Raw genomic sequence first — 14,653 nt, 5'->3', positions numbered from 1 at the left:
AACTCTAGATTAATAAGTATGCAGAAAAAAAAATCAAAACAGTTCAACTTCCTTTAAGATATCAATAAATGTAACATTCTGCATCTGAGAAAGAAGCTTTCCAACAAAAGTACTTTGTCACCATGATATGGTGTCTTTCAAAATGGAAAAGAGAGGAAGAACAGGAGACCAGAGAACACAGTTTAGTCAAGAAAACTGCTTTGCCTATTGATAGACTTAGTTGTTCAGGTAACAGTGGAAGGTGCCACCTTGAAAACCTGTGAGCATAAAGTAGGTACATTCAGCCCAGTGGTACAAGGAACATTCTCAGTAGTGTCCTGTGAGTAATCTCACAACTAACTAGAAGGGATGGACCTCAGCAGTAGGGAGGCTGCAGAGAGAATATCGCCTTTCCATCACCTCTCCACTCCTAGTTCTTTTGTGGACATAGTAGGCTAAGAAGCCAATGGGCACTTTTTATTTATACAAAGTGAAGGACAAAAACAAAAACAGGCATTTTACCAGCCAAGGGGGTTAGACACTGATCCAAGAGTAGAATGGAAACCAACTCAAAATGAAAAAGCTTTACAGAACTCAAACTAAATCACCATGTTCTAAGAGCCTCACCCAGGGAGATGGCTTGGTACATGAGCTTATTTACCCCTTACTGAGGCTACCTTAGAATTGACATTTTATCTCCCAAAAGCATCTCTTTGTGAAAACAGTCATATTCTGGCACTGAAATAATTGATTCCGAGTATCAGTAAGGAAAAGGGAAACCTTACACATTTTAACAATCTCAAACCCCACCTTCCCAGAAAGAGTGAAATGAGAAGTATATAAAAAAAGACACCACAACACCACAGGACCTTATAAGAGAGTTAAGAGCATATTCATTAGAAATGAAATACAAAATAAAATGATGCAGCAGGTGAACAAAGCCCCCCACCATTCCCTACCCTCACCCCAATCCAAGGAAATCACCTATATAATACAAATCAGAGACATCAAGTGGGGTAGAGGAGGGATTTTACAAAGTGATTTTCTTTCTGTACAGAAAATATATTATTTGCTGAAAGTCAGTGCTGAGCTCTTAGGGGCCCAGGACCATTCATTTAATGCTCAAGAACATGCCTAAAGGTACACTGGCCCCTGTTGCTTCCTCCACTGTAGATCTCTGGCTTTCTCTACGCAAGCTGTTCTGCTGCATTTTTCTGTAGCCAATCAGATGAACGCATCTGCTGCTGCAGGAGGCCAATGAGGTCACTGAGATTGGAACTACCAGCACAGGAAGATTCCTGGTGGCGGGATACAAAAATGACTTCATCTGTGCTATCTGCTTTGCCATCCTGATCTGACTGACAAGGCTGCTGCTTTTCCTCAGACAGTATCTCCCGCTCTTGTTCTTCCAAAACCTTGCGGATCCGCTGCATACCTGCAGTTGTAAAAGGAAGGGAAACATTAGTGGGTGAATCTAAGTAAGACACAACAATCTCCAAATCCCTGTCAGATCCAGAAAAATTTGGAGCATTGAAGTAAGAAAAAATGAAAAGACAAGAGGATAATAATTATAAGGTAGTTCAGGACTAAGGAGAGGAGGAAATGGTGCAGCAGATTCTCTAGTGGAAGGAAAAACAAAAGAAAGCATCACTCACCCAGCTGTAGTCGGTTGGTCTTGTCAGCAAAGATGATGCGGAACCATCCAGGTTCACTGCACTCAAAGGCTTTGCCACATGATAGGAGGACCTTGTTATCAAGAAAACGCCTCCACAGCAGCATCTCCTCTTCAAATGTTCCTGTCCTAAGGTACTGGGAGAGTCACCAGAAGGGCCAGAGGTTAGTCACATATAGGCTAACTCACAGAGACCCTCATGAATATGTGATTCCTATGAGGTCTGCAAAGGCCAGGGGAGCCACCTTTTACCTCTGAAACACAGCAGTTGTGATATAAAGGAAGAAATGGGAAGGAAAGTAGCTTGAGAGCAGTAAGATTCCTGCAAGGAGGGAAATGCACAGGCAAAAAAAAGGAAAAGCATGCACAGAAATACCAGGCCACCCGTTCCTCTGCTTATCAGACAACCAATGAGACTTTAACAAAAAGCTTATCACAATATTGAACTTTCCCCTGGACAAAGCTGCACCATGTAGCTGCCCTCAACCCAGGAGGAGCCTCCTTTCCTAACACTACCAACCTTCCGGAAATCAATCCAGACAAAGAAGCCTGCATTGCGGTTGAGAAAAGGAACCCCAAGTGTCTTCAGCTCATCCGTCACATATGTATGGGCAGCTTTCAGGCGGGCATGGTTGGCCCTCAGGTACACCTGGTTGATCCATTCTAGCCAGAAGATTAAAAAAAAAAGAATCAATCACAAAATGACTAGGAATAAAACTCACAAATTGACTAAGGTTTCCAAAACAGCCACAGTGCCATTTTACATTTCGTCCTTCCACAACTCCTTTTCTGTTTCCTCAAAAAGCAGAAATGGGGACAAGAATTATGCAGCAGTTTCATGCACGTACACATCTCCTTTACCATTCTGCTGTGCTCATGGCTCTTACAGCTTGAGTGCTAGCACCGCAAGACTAGGGTAAAGCTAGAAGTCCCCTTCCACTTTCCTTTTCATACAAGGTTGCGATCCCTGCTCTGTACAACACTTGCTGCATTTACACATATAGTTATCACACTTCTTCAGAGCTGCTCCTCCATGTCTGCTGATGAAGAACTCTGCAGTGCTCCTCTGTTGTTGCTGTCAGCCACAGCTTACAGAGGCAGCTTCAGGATAATGGATAGAAGCTGACCACACAAATAAGAGACCACTGGGGAAATTAAAGGGACAGAATCCCCTCAAGTACCAAGATAACAGGATGGCATGAGGATCCTACATTAGCTATTGACTCACCTCTGTCCCTAAGTAGCTGTGCAACTTTGTGCTGGACTGGTCCACAAACCCCGTGGAAATAACACAAAGAAGCCACTGCATTAGCAACATCCTGGTTCTCTGTATACAAAGTACCAAAACGAATCCCAGAGACGGCAAAATCCTGCAGAAGACACAGAGAGACTACTGTTTTGAACAGGAAGGATGGGCTCCTACTAACACTGCTTTGTTCCTTCAAACTCGAGGAGACTGAGGATAGCAGTAAGGAAGCCGCAGCACAGCAGCAATTGGCACTCACCTTGGTTATTCCCCACATCACATGAGTCCTCTGTGGATCAGGCAATCTGTATGTAGAAGGATGCAGATGGGCAATTAGTGTCATAGGTGCTGAAGTTTTGGATCACCAGTGCAGTGTTGCAAAAATAGAGAGGCAGCATTACACAGTGGCAGCACAGCATAGATCACTGCTCAAGCAGGGAAAATCCAAATCTGACCGGCCTTTAGAAGCAAGGAACTCCCAGGAACAAATTTTAGACACAATTTTTAAGTATTTCAGATGTAAGCATTTCAGATACTCACACTAAGTGCTGTATTTTATGTGCAGATTTCCTGCGTGTACTAAGTTTGCAAATGTAATACTAAAAATAGATACATTTTCTAAAAATTTAAAGTAATTTTCTTTCTTTCAAACCACAACTCTTTGTAGAAGGAGATTCACAGTTGTAGAATATCCTGAGTTGGAAGGGACCCATAAGAACCATCATCAATACCTAATAAAACCCATTCTCAAACCTCTAACAACACTGTGATCAGTCACTACTGTACAAAAAAAGAGAATGTAAACAGCAACAGAAGGTCTTTACAGCCAACAACAGAAGTAAGAGAAAGAGGTAAAGAATGCTGAGGTGGGAAAGAAAAAGCCTCACTTCCAAGGAATGAAACATCCATTTCCAACTTTCTGGGGACTATCACAAGCACATATGAAAGCACACACTAAAAAAAGCTAAAATAAAAAGCCCACAATATAAGGCAGATTCAGAATTTGCTAGCTCATGACTTAACTTCCAGTCACAAGTTCTCAGCAAGGCATCATGTTGAATTGTCACTGGAAGATGGCCAGGGAAGTAGGAGCTGATTTTACCTGTCCATGCCTAGGACACTGTGAAATGTGGCTGATTCGTCAAAAACTGACAGCATGTAGATCTCATCTACTATCACATGCAATTCGTGTCTGCAAAAGGACAAAATGGAAATTAGAAAAGAATGCTGCTTCTGGCTGAGAAACAAAGAGAAATTCAGAACCCTGCAAAGGCCACCTTTATACAACAAATTCTGCAGCACAGTCTATTTTTTCACAACTCAGAATGTCTGTTATATTGAACTATGCATATTGAACTGACTAAGAAGATATTCACAGATAAATTAAGGCACAGTAGACCACCAAGCTCTAAAAGCTGTATCTGCCTCTGGATATCTCAGCCTTCCAAACTGGCATACCTTTTAGCAAATTCCAGGTAGTCCCGTAGCTCTGACAAGGAGTAGATGTCCCCAAGGGGATTCTGGGGATTCAGAAGAATTAAGGCCCTTACAGTTACTCCCTGCAGAACACAAACAACATGATAGTAAGAGAGCATTCACCATGGGAAAACTTTCAGTTTCTCCAAGGAGCAGTGAGCATGATGCAAGACTCAGCCTCTACTATGATATTTCACCTCAAAAGTCAGATTTGTATGAGAAAACTTTTAGCCACAAATGACATTTCTATAATGATGGCACTTGCAAAGTGAACTGAGGAAAATGTCACAGAATGAATCTATGAGTTTGAAAACGGTGAGTCTGCAATGATTGCTGCTCATTTATAAGATGCCTTCGCACATTCTCAGCATAAGAGAGAACTTTCTCTAATCTGTATCAACATTGTTAAGTTGCAGGTTACTGAAGACTGCCCATTAATAAGGCAAGAAAAATAGCAATTTGAGGTACATGGATGTGAATTGCTCATATTTAGAGCACAAGTGGCTGGAGATGTCAGCTGCTAATGATGTAAAGATCAAGCTAAACATATGCTGGGTTTAGGATAATCTCAAAAATTACAGACTAAATACTCAGACAGGTGGTACACATCTGTATTTACCTTCTAGATTTGCCTCTCACTCCCTGCTGCAATTCACCCTGTTCTTAGTGGATGCATTTGCACTACTTAGAGCAGTACATTTTGGGTAACTCAGCTGGCACTACTGAAGGAAAAGCCTTGAAAAGACCCTACATTTTAGTGCATGCCCAGGTATGCATGATACAGTAAGATTCCTCCTGGAATTGCAGTTGAATGTTCTACCACAAGAGCAGGCAGGATCTGCAAGCAGACTGACCTCAGGCTGTCTATAAGGACCCTGAGAATGCCAGATGCTAGATTTTGAAAATGTCTTGCTCTTCAGTTCGCATCTGGGACCAGCCATCTCAAACATACTGTAGCTTTGACCCGTAATGAGAAGCTCATCTATACTCACCTCTGCCAGGGCATCCTGCAAGGCCTTTTCCAGTTTGTCCACAGTAAGCTGAAAAGGCCGAGTGCTTGTTCCAGTAATCTGAAACACACCACAAAGATAAAATTAATATGGCCAAATTATTTCAACAAACTGCCTCGTGCCATTCCTCACAAAACAAAATAAAAACCCAACAATAATGGCTAGCATCCATCCTCTTCCCCTTTTATATTACAAAGAGAAAAAAATACATAACATCAAAGAAATTTTCACCATAGACTGGCCACATGCAGAGAATTCTCTGGTTATCCTTAATGACTAAAGCCACAATAGCCATGTGTTCTTACACCTCTGGGACAGACCATCTCCTATAGAACAATACACATGCCTGACTCCAAAATGGCTATTTTTCCCCACCAGGTGCCATATTTACAGGGCGCATGACACAAGAAAAGGACAAGACCAGAAACTAGACTAATGGTCTTGGAAGTTTCTTGGAAACGATGTGTCCAATTTCACAGCTATAAATGAAATCACAGGCTGCTGCCTAGCCTTGTTCTTTCCTGACCCACTTGTTTTTTAACTGCAGAGCTCGGTATTCCCTTTCCTCAACTCCTACCTTGCTGTCTAAATAGGCGTACACCAGCTTGACGTTGCCATACAGGAAGACGCTCTGGGTGATACCACCATAAAAGGGAGTAGCAATCAGAACAGCCTCTAAAACCAAGACAACAAAACTTGTTAGCAACAGATTGCTGTCCTTCCTTCTCCTCTAATGGACTTCAGTTGAGCATGAAAGCTTTTTTACAGTTATGCACTTTGGAAATATTGTAATGTTACTACTCTTTTCTCTACTTTCTTTCTGTATCAATTCTACAACCTTCTGCAAGAACTGGGACACTGTACACCCATCCTCAGTATCCCAGGTAAGCATAAGCAGTATAGTGCTAATTCCCCACTATTTCACCTTCACAAAACGGTATTAAAACTATGTAACACATTATTTCCAAGCAACAATAACAACAACAAAAAAAACATATTAATGATATTTTCCAGCAATCTGCTTACCCCCTGGGTCACAAAGGACTGTAGCTAATGCAGAAAACAAAGAGCCACAACCATTCAGAATAATCACCTAGAGAAGAAAAAGAGAGGCTAGTGATAAATACATCCATAGAAACACCACCACAAAATGTCTGACAAAACTAACAAAATCCATTTCCCTCCCTAATCCTTTAGCATGGATGTTCCCAGAACTTTCCTGCTGACATCTTACTTCCACCAGAAACAACATTAACCCTGGACTTTGTTTCACAATCCTTTCTCCAGTTGCCTTTTTATTATGCTTTATCTTCTCTTTGTGACAACAGCAGCTCCTACCTCCTCCCAGATTTGTGCAATAGCATAAACAGAAGCATAGAGAAGCAAGTTTGTCTCTCGTTTCTAGAAGACTGATGCACAGAGGCCCCGAGAGTTTCAATCCAAGCATCAAGTAGAATCTGCTGCCTTGGAGAGGCAATGATCAGCAAACTGATTGGTGATTACTTCAGTTTATGTGGAGCAGTAGTTTCTGCTGAGTTACTGCAGCCCAAAGAGCAGCAATAGTACTGGCTCCTGCTGCCTCTCCCACCCAGCAAAAGCAGGACTCATGCGTGCACTGAGCCTGGCCTCCCAAATCAGCAAGTCCTGCAAAGACTCAGGTGTTGATACCTTCCTTATAACACCATCACAAGGTCTGAAAATGTCTGTTCTTGCCAGGTAAAACTGCCATTGGCTCAGTGACAGATTTTGTCCTGTGGTGTAACAGCAAAATAGAATGAAATTAAACCCATCAGAAACAACGGGCACTCTTTGTCAAGGCTGAGGGACACGAGACCAGTAGGACCCAGAGCTGAACAAGGAGATAAAAACACAAAGCCTCACTGGGAGCAATGGAATGAGGAGCTGGCAATAGAAGTAAAGAATAAGGCAAATACGCAGTAGAACTGAAATGTTTTGGCTGACGTGTGCATCAAAAGTGACTAAAATGGCTATGATTCAATCTCATTTACATGATAAAAGGCTGTCATTATACAAAATCATTTGTTTAAAAAAATAAGATGAAATTGTTTGATAACAAATGGCAATACATTAGAATAGACACCAATGGAAAGTGGGTTACCCACATTTTCTGCCTTAAGAGGTGCAGGGGCCTTGCAGTAATAGGTCAAAAATCGAGCCACTTCCTCCCGTAAACTGAGAAAGACACAAAAGCAAATATTGATTCAGCTTATTCTCCAAGAGACTGGGCTTCCCCAGGTCCACATCTCAGGAAAATAAAGCCAGGGCACAGTAAAGTTTGATGCAGACAGCTCATGCCACAGATGTGACTGCTATACATGGCAAAGGCATCATGAACAACGGCTATGGCTGCAAGACAATTCTGAAGAGCATTAAAGAGAACCAAAGGATTAAAGTCCTCCATGTTAACAGGGCTTCAAGGAACTTTCTGGAGTTAGCTCATCTGTTAATGTTTAGAAAATTAGCATCTTCTCTTACATAAAATGATTTTAAACTGGATTTTCAAAGGACTTTTCAGTTGGATGACCAATCACTGTTTTGAAAATAAATTATGATTTTCTGACCTAGAAGAAGTTTTAGCTACTGTGTAAGAGAAGTGATTTGTACTCATCCATTCTGTTTTCAGACAGGTACTCAAACAGAGAAGAGTTACAGAAACGAGAGGACTTACAACATGTGTCCCTTCCAGTCAGGATACTGAAGCAGCAGTGGCTCCATGAGGTTCATATCGGTCTGTGTCAACTGTGAGCAACAGGAAGACACATTAAAAGCACAGTCACCAATTTCAGAAACAGAGAGATACATAATCTGTGGGCAGGCACAATTCTGCATAGACATGCACACACAGGACTTCAGCAGCCTTAAAACTGGACTAAGAAAGCCACTGACCATCAGAATTAAGGCAGCTCGGAGGGACAGCGCACAACAAGCTGATCAGTGATAACTTCCGCTTATAGGAAGTGGGGGCTTCTGCCAAATTATTGCAGCCAAAACTTCTCTGCACAGAGATCTACAAAAAGGATGCCAAATACTTTATTCTGCTCTTAAAGTCAGAATCACCTGAGCTGCGTGAAAACTTTACAGCCCCTTTTTATGTTTATGTTTAGATAAAGAATACATGTTGCTTTTATCTAAACATTTCCAGGACAGTAATTTTCAGGGTTTCACATAATCCAGTTCTATGAAGTTGCAAGGGAAAGTGCAGTCACGATCAGGGAAAAGAGGACATTTTATGTGAACAAAAAGGGAGCAAACAAATGTTACGTACAATGTACCTTGCAAATATTTGATAACAACTAAGACTATGAGTTAATACTAAAAGAACAAGACACGTGAGTGGTGGTGCAAAGGGGGAAGGATATTTAACATGCAGTGAGAAAGTCTACCAAGTTATAACAAATCCACAGCATTCCGTATCAATGCTTAATAACTTGTGCCAAGCTCTAGAGTTCAAAGACACTGTCCTCATCCCATTCCATGCAGAACTGCAACCTAACATATGAGATTAAAGTTCCTTTATTCACCTGCAGTTGTTCTTGATGCCTGTGTAGCACAGAACTACATCTCCTTAGACCTCTCTCCTAAACTTATCTAGATAACACAACACAGAACCTATCAGCAGACTTGGCCAAAAATGGTGCAGTAATGAAAAGGAGAACCCATAAGGATAACTAAGGGCTAAGAAACCAGATGGGCCAACCAAAATGAAGATTATCTGAGATCTCATACCAACAGAATGTTAGCCAATTTAAGAGCCAGAAGTTGAAGACATAAATCCAATAGGCTGTTTTGCTCAGTGGAAACTGAGTACTTACTGTCCCCAACAGCAACATATTATTTGTTCCTACAATCCCAGCTGATGCTGCACTCAGTGAACCCTTTCTGTAACTCTGGGCTGCAATGAAGAAGCTGGAAGCAGTAACTTCTTGCCACATGCATGACAGCTCATCACACTACAGCTCATTTCCACAACAAGGCTAATGAAAACGTGACTTGCTGCTGTCTCCTTCTGCACTACTTGCTACAGACACTGTGTTAGTTTGGGGAAAGGATGGTGAAGGAAGGAAGGCACAACCTACACAGCCCATAGGGCACCTTCTGAGCACACAGCCACCAGGCAGCAGCTCTGCCTTACCTGTTCCTTTAGCTGGAAGGCCAAGCGATGGGGTAGCATCCCCGAGTCAGTGGTGTGGGAGGAAGGAATAACAGGAACATTTTGAGGGTGGGAATTGGTGGAATGGGAGTAACAGTGAGTTTCAAACTGCAGAGACCGACTGTCAGACACTGGGCTACCTTTCCCCACACAAGCAGCTGCAGTCAGGAAATGAGCAGCCTTCCCACCCTAGGGGCTGAATCTGAGCTATAATTTTAATGAAAAATCAAGAAACACTCATCTAAGGCACAGCTCTGTTGTTCACTTTTGCCTCTTTTTGTTTAATGAGTTATGTCATTTGTTTCATGGGGCTGAACAAAGCATCCAACTAGCAGCTGTCCCAGTATGATTTCAAGAGATTTCATGAGATGTCACATTCAGTGCTGCCATCCTCTTAAATTTTAGATAAGTTCAGAAGTGGGTGCTCAAACTGTGTAGCTTCAGAACAGACAGAGTCAACTTCCTCTGTCCCAGACTGTGAAGATTCTTGAGATTAAAGAGTCTGAAGTAGTTCTGAAACCTCCGTATGAAACAGAATACAGTCAGTAAGAGAAAATGAAATGCATCTTATCTTCATTTAAGTACTGAGTCTTAAGTATCTCAATGAGCCAAGTACACTCCTAGAGGGAAACACAAAGAAAGGGAATAGAAAACTCCCTGTTCCTGTCCTCCTGGAAAAATAACATCAATAAGTGTACTAATAGCTGGATTCAGAAGTGGCTCTCAACAGTAAGAAATTCATGAGGAAAAACTTTACCAGAGAAACCCCAACAGCAGCAATAACTCTAGGAAAAACACTGAGGAGGAACCACATATTATATCTGGTATTTCTCCAAGGAACAGGACTTACCCGTTTGGACATCAGGTCACAGCAGAGCTTATTCTCACTGGTGCCAAAATTAATTATGCCCTAGAAAAAGAGACAGTGTATCATTTGTGGACACACACACACAAAATCAACACGAATGTACATCACTTTAGCTATCATTCCACTGAATTGCCCCCAGAAAGCTTACCAAGGAAAAGTCACAGCACAGTTCACATAGCAGTATATAACTAGAGAGGTATATATGCAGGTGTGCATTCACAGACATATCTCAGGTACTCAGGCTTTTAGGCAATAAGCTTTTTGCAAATGGATAAGTACTAACAGATACAGTTCATTCCTCTTTATAGAACATTTAACTTATTCTTGAATCAGTGTGCATCTAACTTCAAATATGCATGAAACAGTTCTGAGAAAACTGAGGTTTATGCTTCAGCAGCAGTTTAAAGAAATGTTTCTGAAACATTTCTTCATCTAAATTCAGTCGGTTATCAGTCCTTCTGTTCCACTCCACTCATTCTTTCAAATGCCACATAGCACACAGCCATGGAGAGTGCTTAAAACATCAAGTTTTCCCCTCTGGAGAGGCAATTCTGCAGCTGCAGGGCTTGGGTCTGGCCCTGACTATTTAACATGGTGTTGAGTGCTAAAGAACTTCGGTCTACCAGCACATTCTCAACACTGGAAGAAGTTAGATAAATAAATTAAAAACACACATAAAATGGAGTCTAAACAATTGGTGGTGGAAGGCACTACTAAAGGTCAAGTCCAAATTTAGGTATTTATCTACTTTTCACGTTGTTAGTAGAAGTTAGCAAAAGAGCTAGCAGTTTGTGCCTCATAACACATCTCTTATCAAACAATTACTGTGCTTCTGGATCTTAATCTAGTTTGCACTGCCCTGCACCATGACTGCAGTTTGCAAAACATCTGGACATTTTCAAGTCGTTCAGGATCAGAATTGTGGATCTACTTAAAAGTAATCCCCAGATAAATCATTATTTCCATTCACTATATTTGTTACTCATTCAGTACCAAACATCAACACTCAGCCTCTGCGCCACCAGGGGGTGTGTGAGGAGCTCCGTACGGAACAGCGGAGCTATAACAGGCAGAAAAAGTCCCGAGCGTTAGTTAAGAGACTCACGTTGGGGTTTGTGTCTTCATCATACTTGTCAGCGTGGTACGCTTTGTACCCCTCCTCATCGGAGCCCCGGAATACGTTGGCCACGTTACCACGAGCAGAGAGGTATGGGCTACACCGGAACCCCTCCGGGGGGCAGAAACCGCACATGTTACCCCGGCTCCCGGCCAGCCCTCGGGCTCTCGGCCCCCGCTGGTTGTCTCCCACCCGGCCCATCAGTTCTGACAGCATTTGGCTGAAGTCCAGGCCTCGAGGCATGGCCAGTGAAGGGGATGCGCTGCCATTGCTCTGCTTCAAGATGCTGAGCATCTGGGCAAAAACGTTGAACATGCGGAACTCGTGCTCCCGCTCCAGCTCGAAGCGCCGCTGCTCCAGCTGCATCCGCCTCTCCTCAACATCCAGGTCCCGCTGGAACCGCCTCTCCTCCATCTGCAAGAAACGCTCCTCCATGGCTCGCTGTGAAGTCAGGGTCTTCAGCAGGAGGTCGTCGAGCGGGTCCTTCACACGCTGGCCTTTCCGCTTCTTCCGCAGGCGGTGCAAAGCGGAGAAGCCGGGCCGAGGAACTGCGTTCTGCATGCGGGATGAATTGGCCATGCTGGGCTCACTGAAACCTGTGGTTGTGTGAAAGTGGGAAAAAATGAAACACGAGGCAAGATAAATGCTATGGATGTGCTTTGCTGCTTTCCACTACCTGACCTAGAATACACTACAGCAGGGTTTTTAGGTGAAAACAAAGCAAAACCAATCAAGCACATCTTGGAGTATGCGACTTTGTTTTCAGTCTTTGACTTCTCATTCCAGGCGCACTACTGTGCTGCAAGCCACTGATCTGAATCTAACTTACCTTCTGAATTAACCTCAGTGATCACTACTGAGGTCACTTCAAGGATCCTGCCCTTGGCTACCCACACACTCAGCACAGTGAGGAGGACACAGCTCAGAATCACTTGAGTTGGAAGGGACCTTAAACACAATTTGGTTAAGATCACCACAGCTGTTCTTCCTGATCTCAAAAATGAATCTCACACTGACCATCACCTCTCTTCTTCCCAAGAAGGCTGTGCTCTTCCATCAGCCTATCCTAGACAGGTTGGTAATCTCCATGGTCTCTAGAGTCTATCTTTCTGTGCACCCACGCAATGGTCAACTGCACTCATCTCCTGTAAACAGTTCAGCTGTTTCTACCAGTGACTTCTAAACATGTCTTCTTTCCAAGTTCTAGGTAGCAGATTAATAAGCTAGGCAACAATTATCCCCAATTATTCTCTGTTGTTGAGCACCCTAAAAGATGAGATGTGGAAAGCATTCAAATAGAACACAAGGGAAGTTTCACCTGCAGGTTTACAGGTTGCAATGGAAGAAGAGGGTCTCCTGATACTATTGAGCATGAGGACTGCAAACAGCACCAGTCACATTCAGTCAATACCAAAAAGCATGTAATTGCCTATCCCAGCTTAGAGTAGATGCTCCAGTCCTTTGGAGTTCACAAGCAGTATTTAGCCTAGAGCAGTAATTTCAGATTTTATTTACCTGTGCCAAGACGTGTCAGGAACTGCCAGAAGACAATTAATGCTGTTACTAGCCTTCTACTTTAAAGCTTTTAGGGCATGAAAAACAAGGATTCAAACATCAGTGCAAAACAAAAAAAAACAAACCACAGGTGTCTATCACCAGAACAAAACCAGCTTCTTCTGGGAAACAAGGCAGCAAACCCTACGCTGGAATACAGAAGACTATCCCTACCTGAAGGTGAAACACTGGTTTCAATGGGAATTTCCACTCTGGAGATGGGAGAGTCATTCTGGGCCCTCTCCAGGAAGGCTCTCTCCATCTCATGCTCTTCAGGGCATCCCTGCTGGTAAGACACAGCTGCTGGGGGCTCTGGGGTCAGGCAGTGCTCATCAGAGTTCACCTCCTCGCATTTGATCTCCATCAGCTCGGGGTGCTGGGAGTGCCCAAAGGGCAGGGCAGGGGCAGTGAACTGGTGGTGGTAGCCTTCCACCACGCCACCCGGCAGCACCTGTGTGGCCATCACACCGCCACCCATGGGCCCATAGGCCAGTGCAGGCCGGCTATTGAGCACTCGGTCCATCACGTCGTAAAACTTCCAGGTGCGGCCGCCCCGGGGGGCCTTACTGTTGTCCTTGATGCGCCGGTACTCCAGCTTCATCTTCTTGATCTTCTCGCGGCACTGATCGCCGGTGCGGTGGATGCCCTTCTCGCGGAGCACCTCGGCGATGCGGTTGAAGACGTGCTGGTTGCGCAGGCAGCTCTCCAGCTCCAACTGCACCGACTCGTCCGCCCACAGCTGGAGCAGCTCCACCACCTCGGGGTCCGACCAGTTACTGCCGCGCTCGTACTTCTTCCCCCGAAAATCCATCCCTCCCGGGGCTGCGGGCTCGCCCCTCCCCCCGGCTCCCGGCGCCCCGAGCCGAGCGGGGCCGTGCCGGGCTGTGCCAGGGGTTGCTGCCCGACCCCTCGGGGCTGCCCCCCGGCCAGAGGAGCCTCTCTCACCTCGTCCCTCACCGCCCCTGCCCGTCCCGGCCCTTCAGGGGCTACGTACGGCCACCGCCGCGCTTGGCACGGCTTAGCACGGCTCGGCACGGCTCGGCTCGGCCCACCCGCTACAGCCGGGCGGAGCGAGCTAGTGGGGAGCCGGGCCGGCATGTTCACATCCGGGGTGACAGCACATGCGTGCAGCCTTATTCCGGGATAACTTTAGTCCGTGCCAGTCTCTCGCCGCGTTCCCGAGCCGCGCCGGGCTGAGCGCAGCGGCCCCGAACCTCTCCCCGATCCCCGCCGTCCTCCCTCAGCTCTGCCCGGCCCTGCCCTGCCGGTATAGGGGCTGTGCGGGGTCAGGCCGTGCCGAGCCGTGCCGTGCCAGAGCCGCTCCGCCCCGGGGAGGTGCCCGCTCCCCCAGCCCCGCCCGCCGCCCCGCCCTTGTGGCCCCGCCTGGCCGTGCCAGGCACGGCTCTGCTCGGCTCGTCCCCTCCGGGATAGCTCGGAGCGGTCCCTTTTGCTTCTGAAAGAAACCCGACGGACATCGCATGGAGCAGCGGGGAGCTCCCAGAAGGAGCCGTGCTTGTAGGGACGAGCCGGGCCATCCGCGTTGGCGCACTACAGAGCACG

The 14,653-nt window shown here is 45.1% G+C and overlaps 1 protein-coding gene across 2 annotated transcripts; it reads right to left on the bottom strand.

Moving 5' to 3' along the window:
• Window positions 1-430: 430 nt before the first annotated feature.
• On the bottom strand, window positions 431-14,429 carry ACCS (1-aminocyclopropane-1-carboxylate synthase homolog (inactive)). 2 transcript variants are annotated; one of them, XM_015864552.2, is made up of 16 exons: window positions 13,268-14,429; window positions 11,528-12,135; window positions 10,405-10,464; window positions 9,537-9,548; window positions 8,073-8,143; window positions 7,507-7,576; window positions 6,410-6,476; window positions 5,961-6,058; window positions 5,366-5,443; window positions 4,356-4,456; window positions 4,000-4,089; window positions 3,157-3,202; window positions 2,880-3,021; window positions 2,172-2,314; window positions 1,635-1,788; window positions 431-1,414 (listed from the first exon to the last, which is right to left on the bottom strand). In XM_015864552.2, the coding sequence occupies exons 1-16, from the start codon at window positions 13,902-13,904 to the stop codon at window positions 1,167-1,169; spliced, it is 2,625 nt and encodes an 874-aa protein (XP_015720038.1). In that variant the 5' UTR covers window positions 13,905-14,429; the 3' UTR covers window positions 431-1,166. The 2 variants fall into 2 exon arrangements, with proteins under 2 accessions (XP_015720038.1, XP_015720039.1); XM_015864553.2 differs by lacking the exon at window positions 9,537-9,548.
• Window positions 14,430-14,653: the final 224 nt, after the last annotated feature.

The sequence above is a fragment of the Coturnix japonica genome, chromosome 5 (genome assembly GCF_001577835.2).
Source record: "Coturnix japonica isolate 7356 chromosome 5, Coturnix japonica 2.1, whole genome shotgun sequence".
In the NCBI taxonomy this organism is placed as follows: domain Eukaryota; kingdom Metazoa; phylum Chordata; class Aves; order Galliformes; family Phasianidae; genus Coturnix; species Coturnix japonica.
This window is presented reverse-complemented; position numbering and strand designations above follow the sequence as displayed.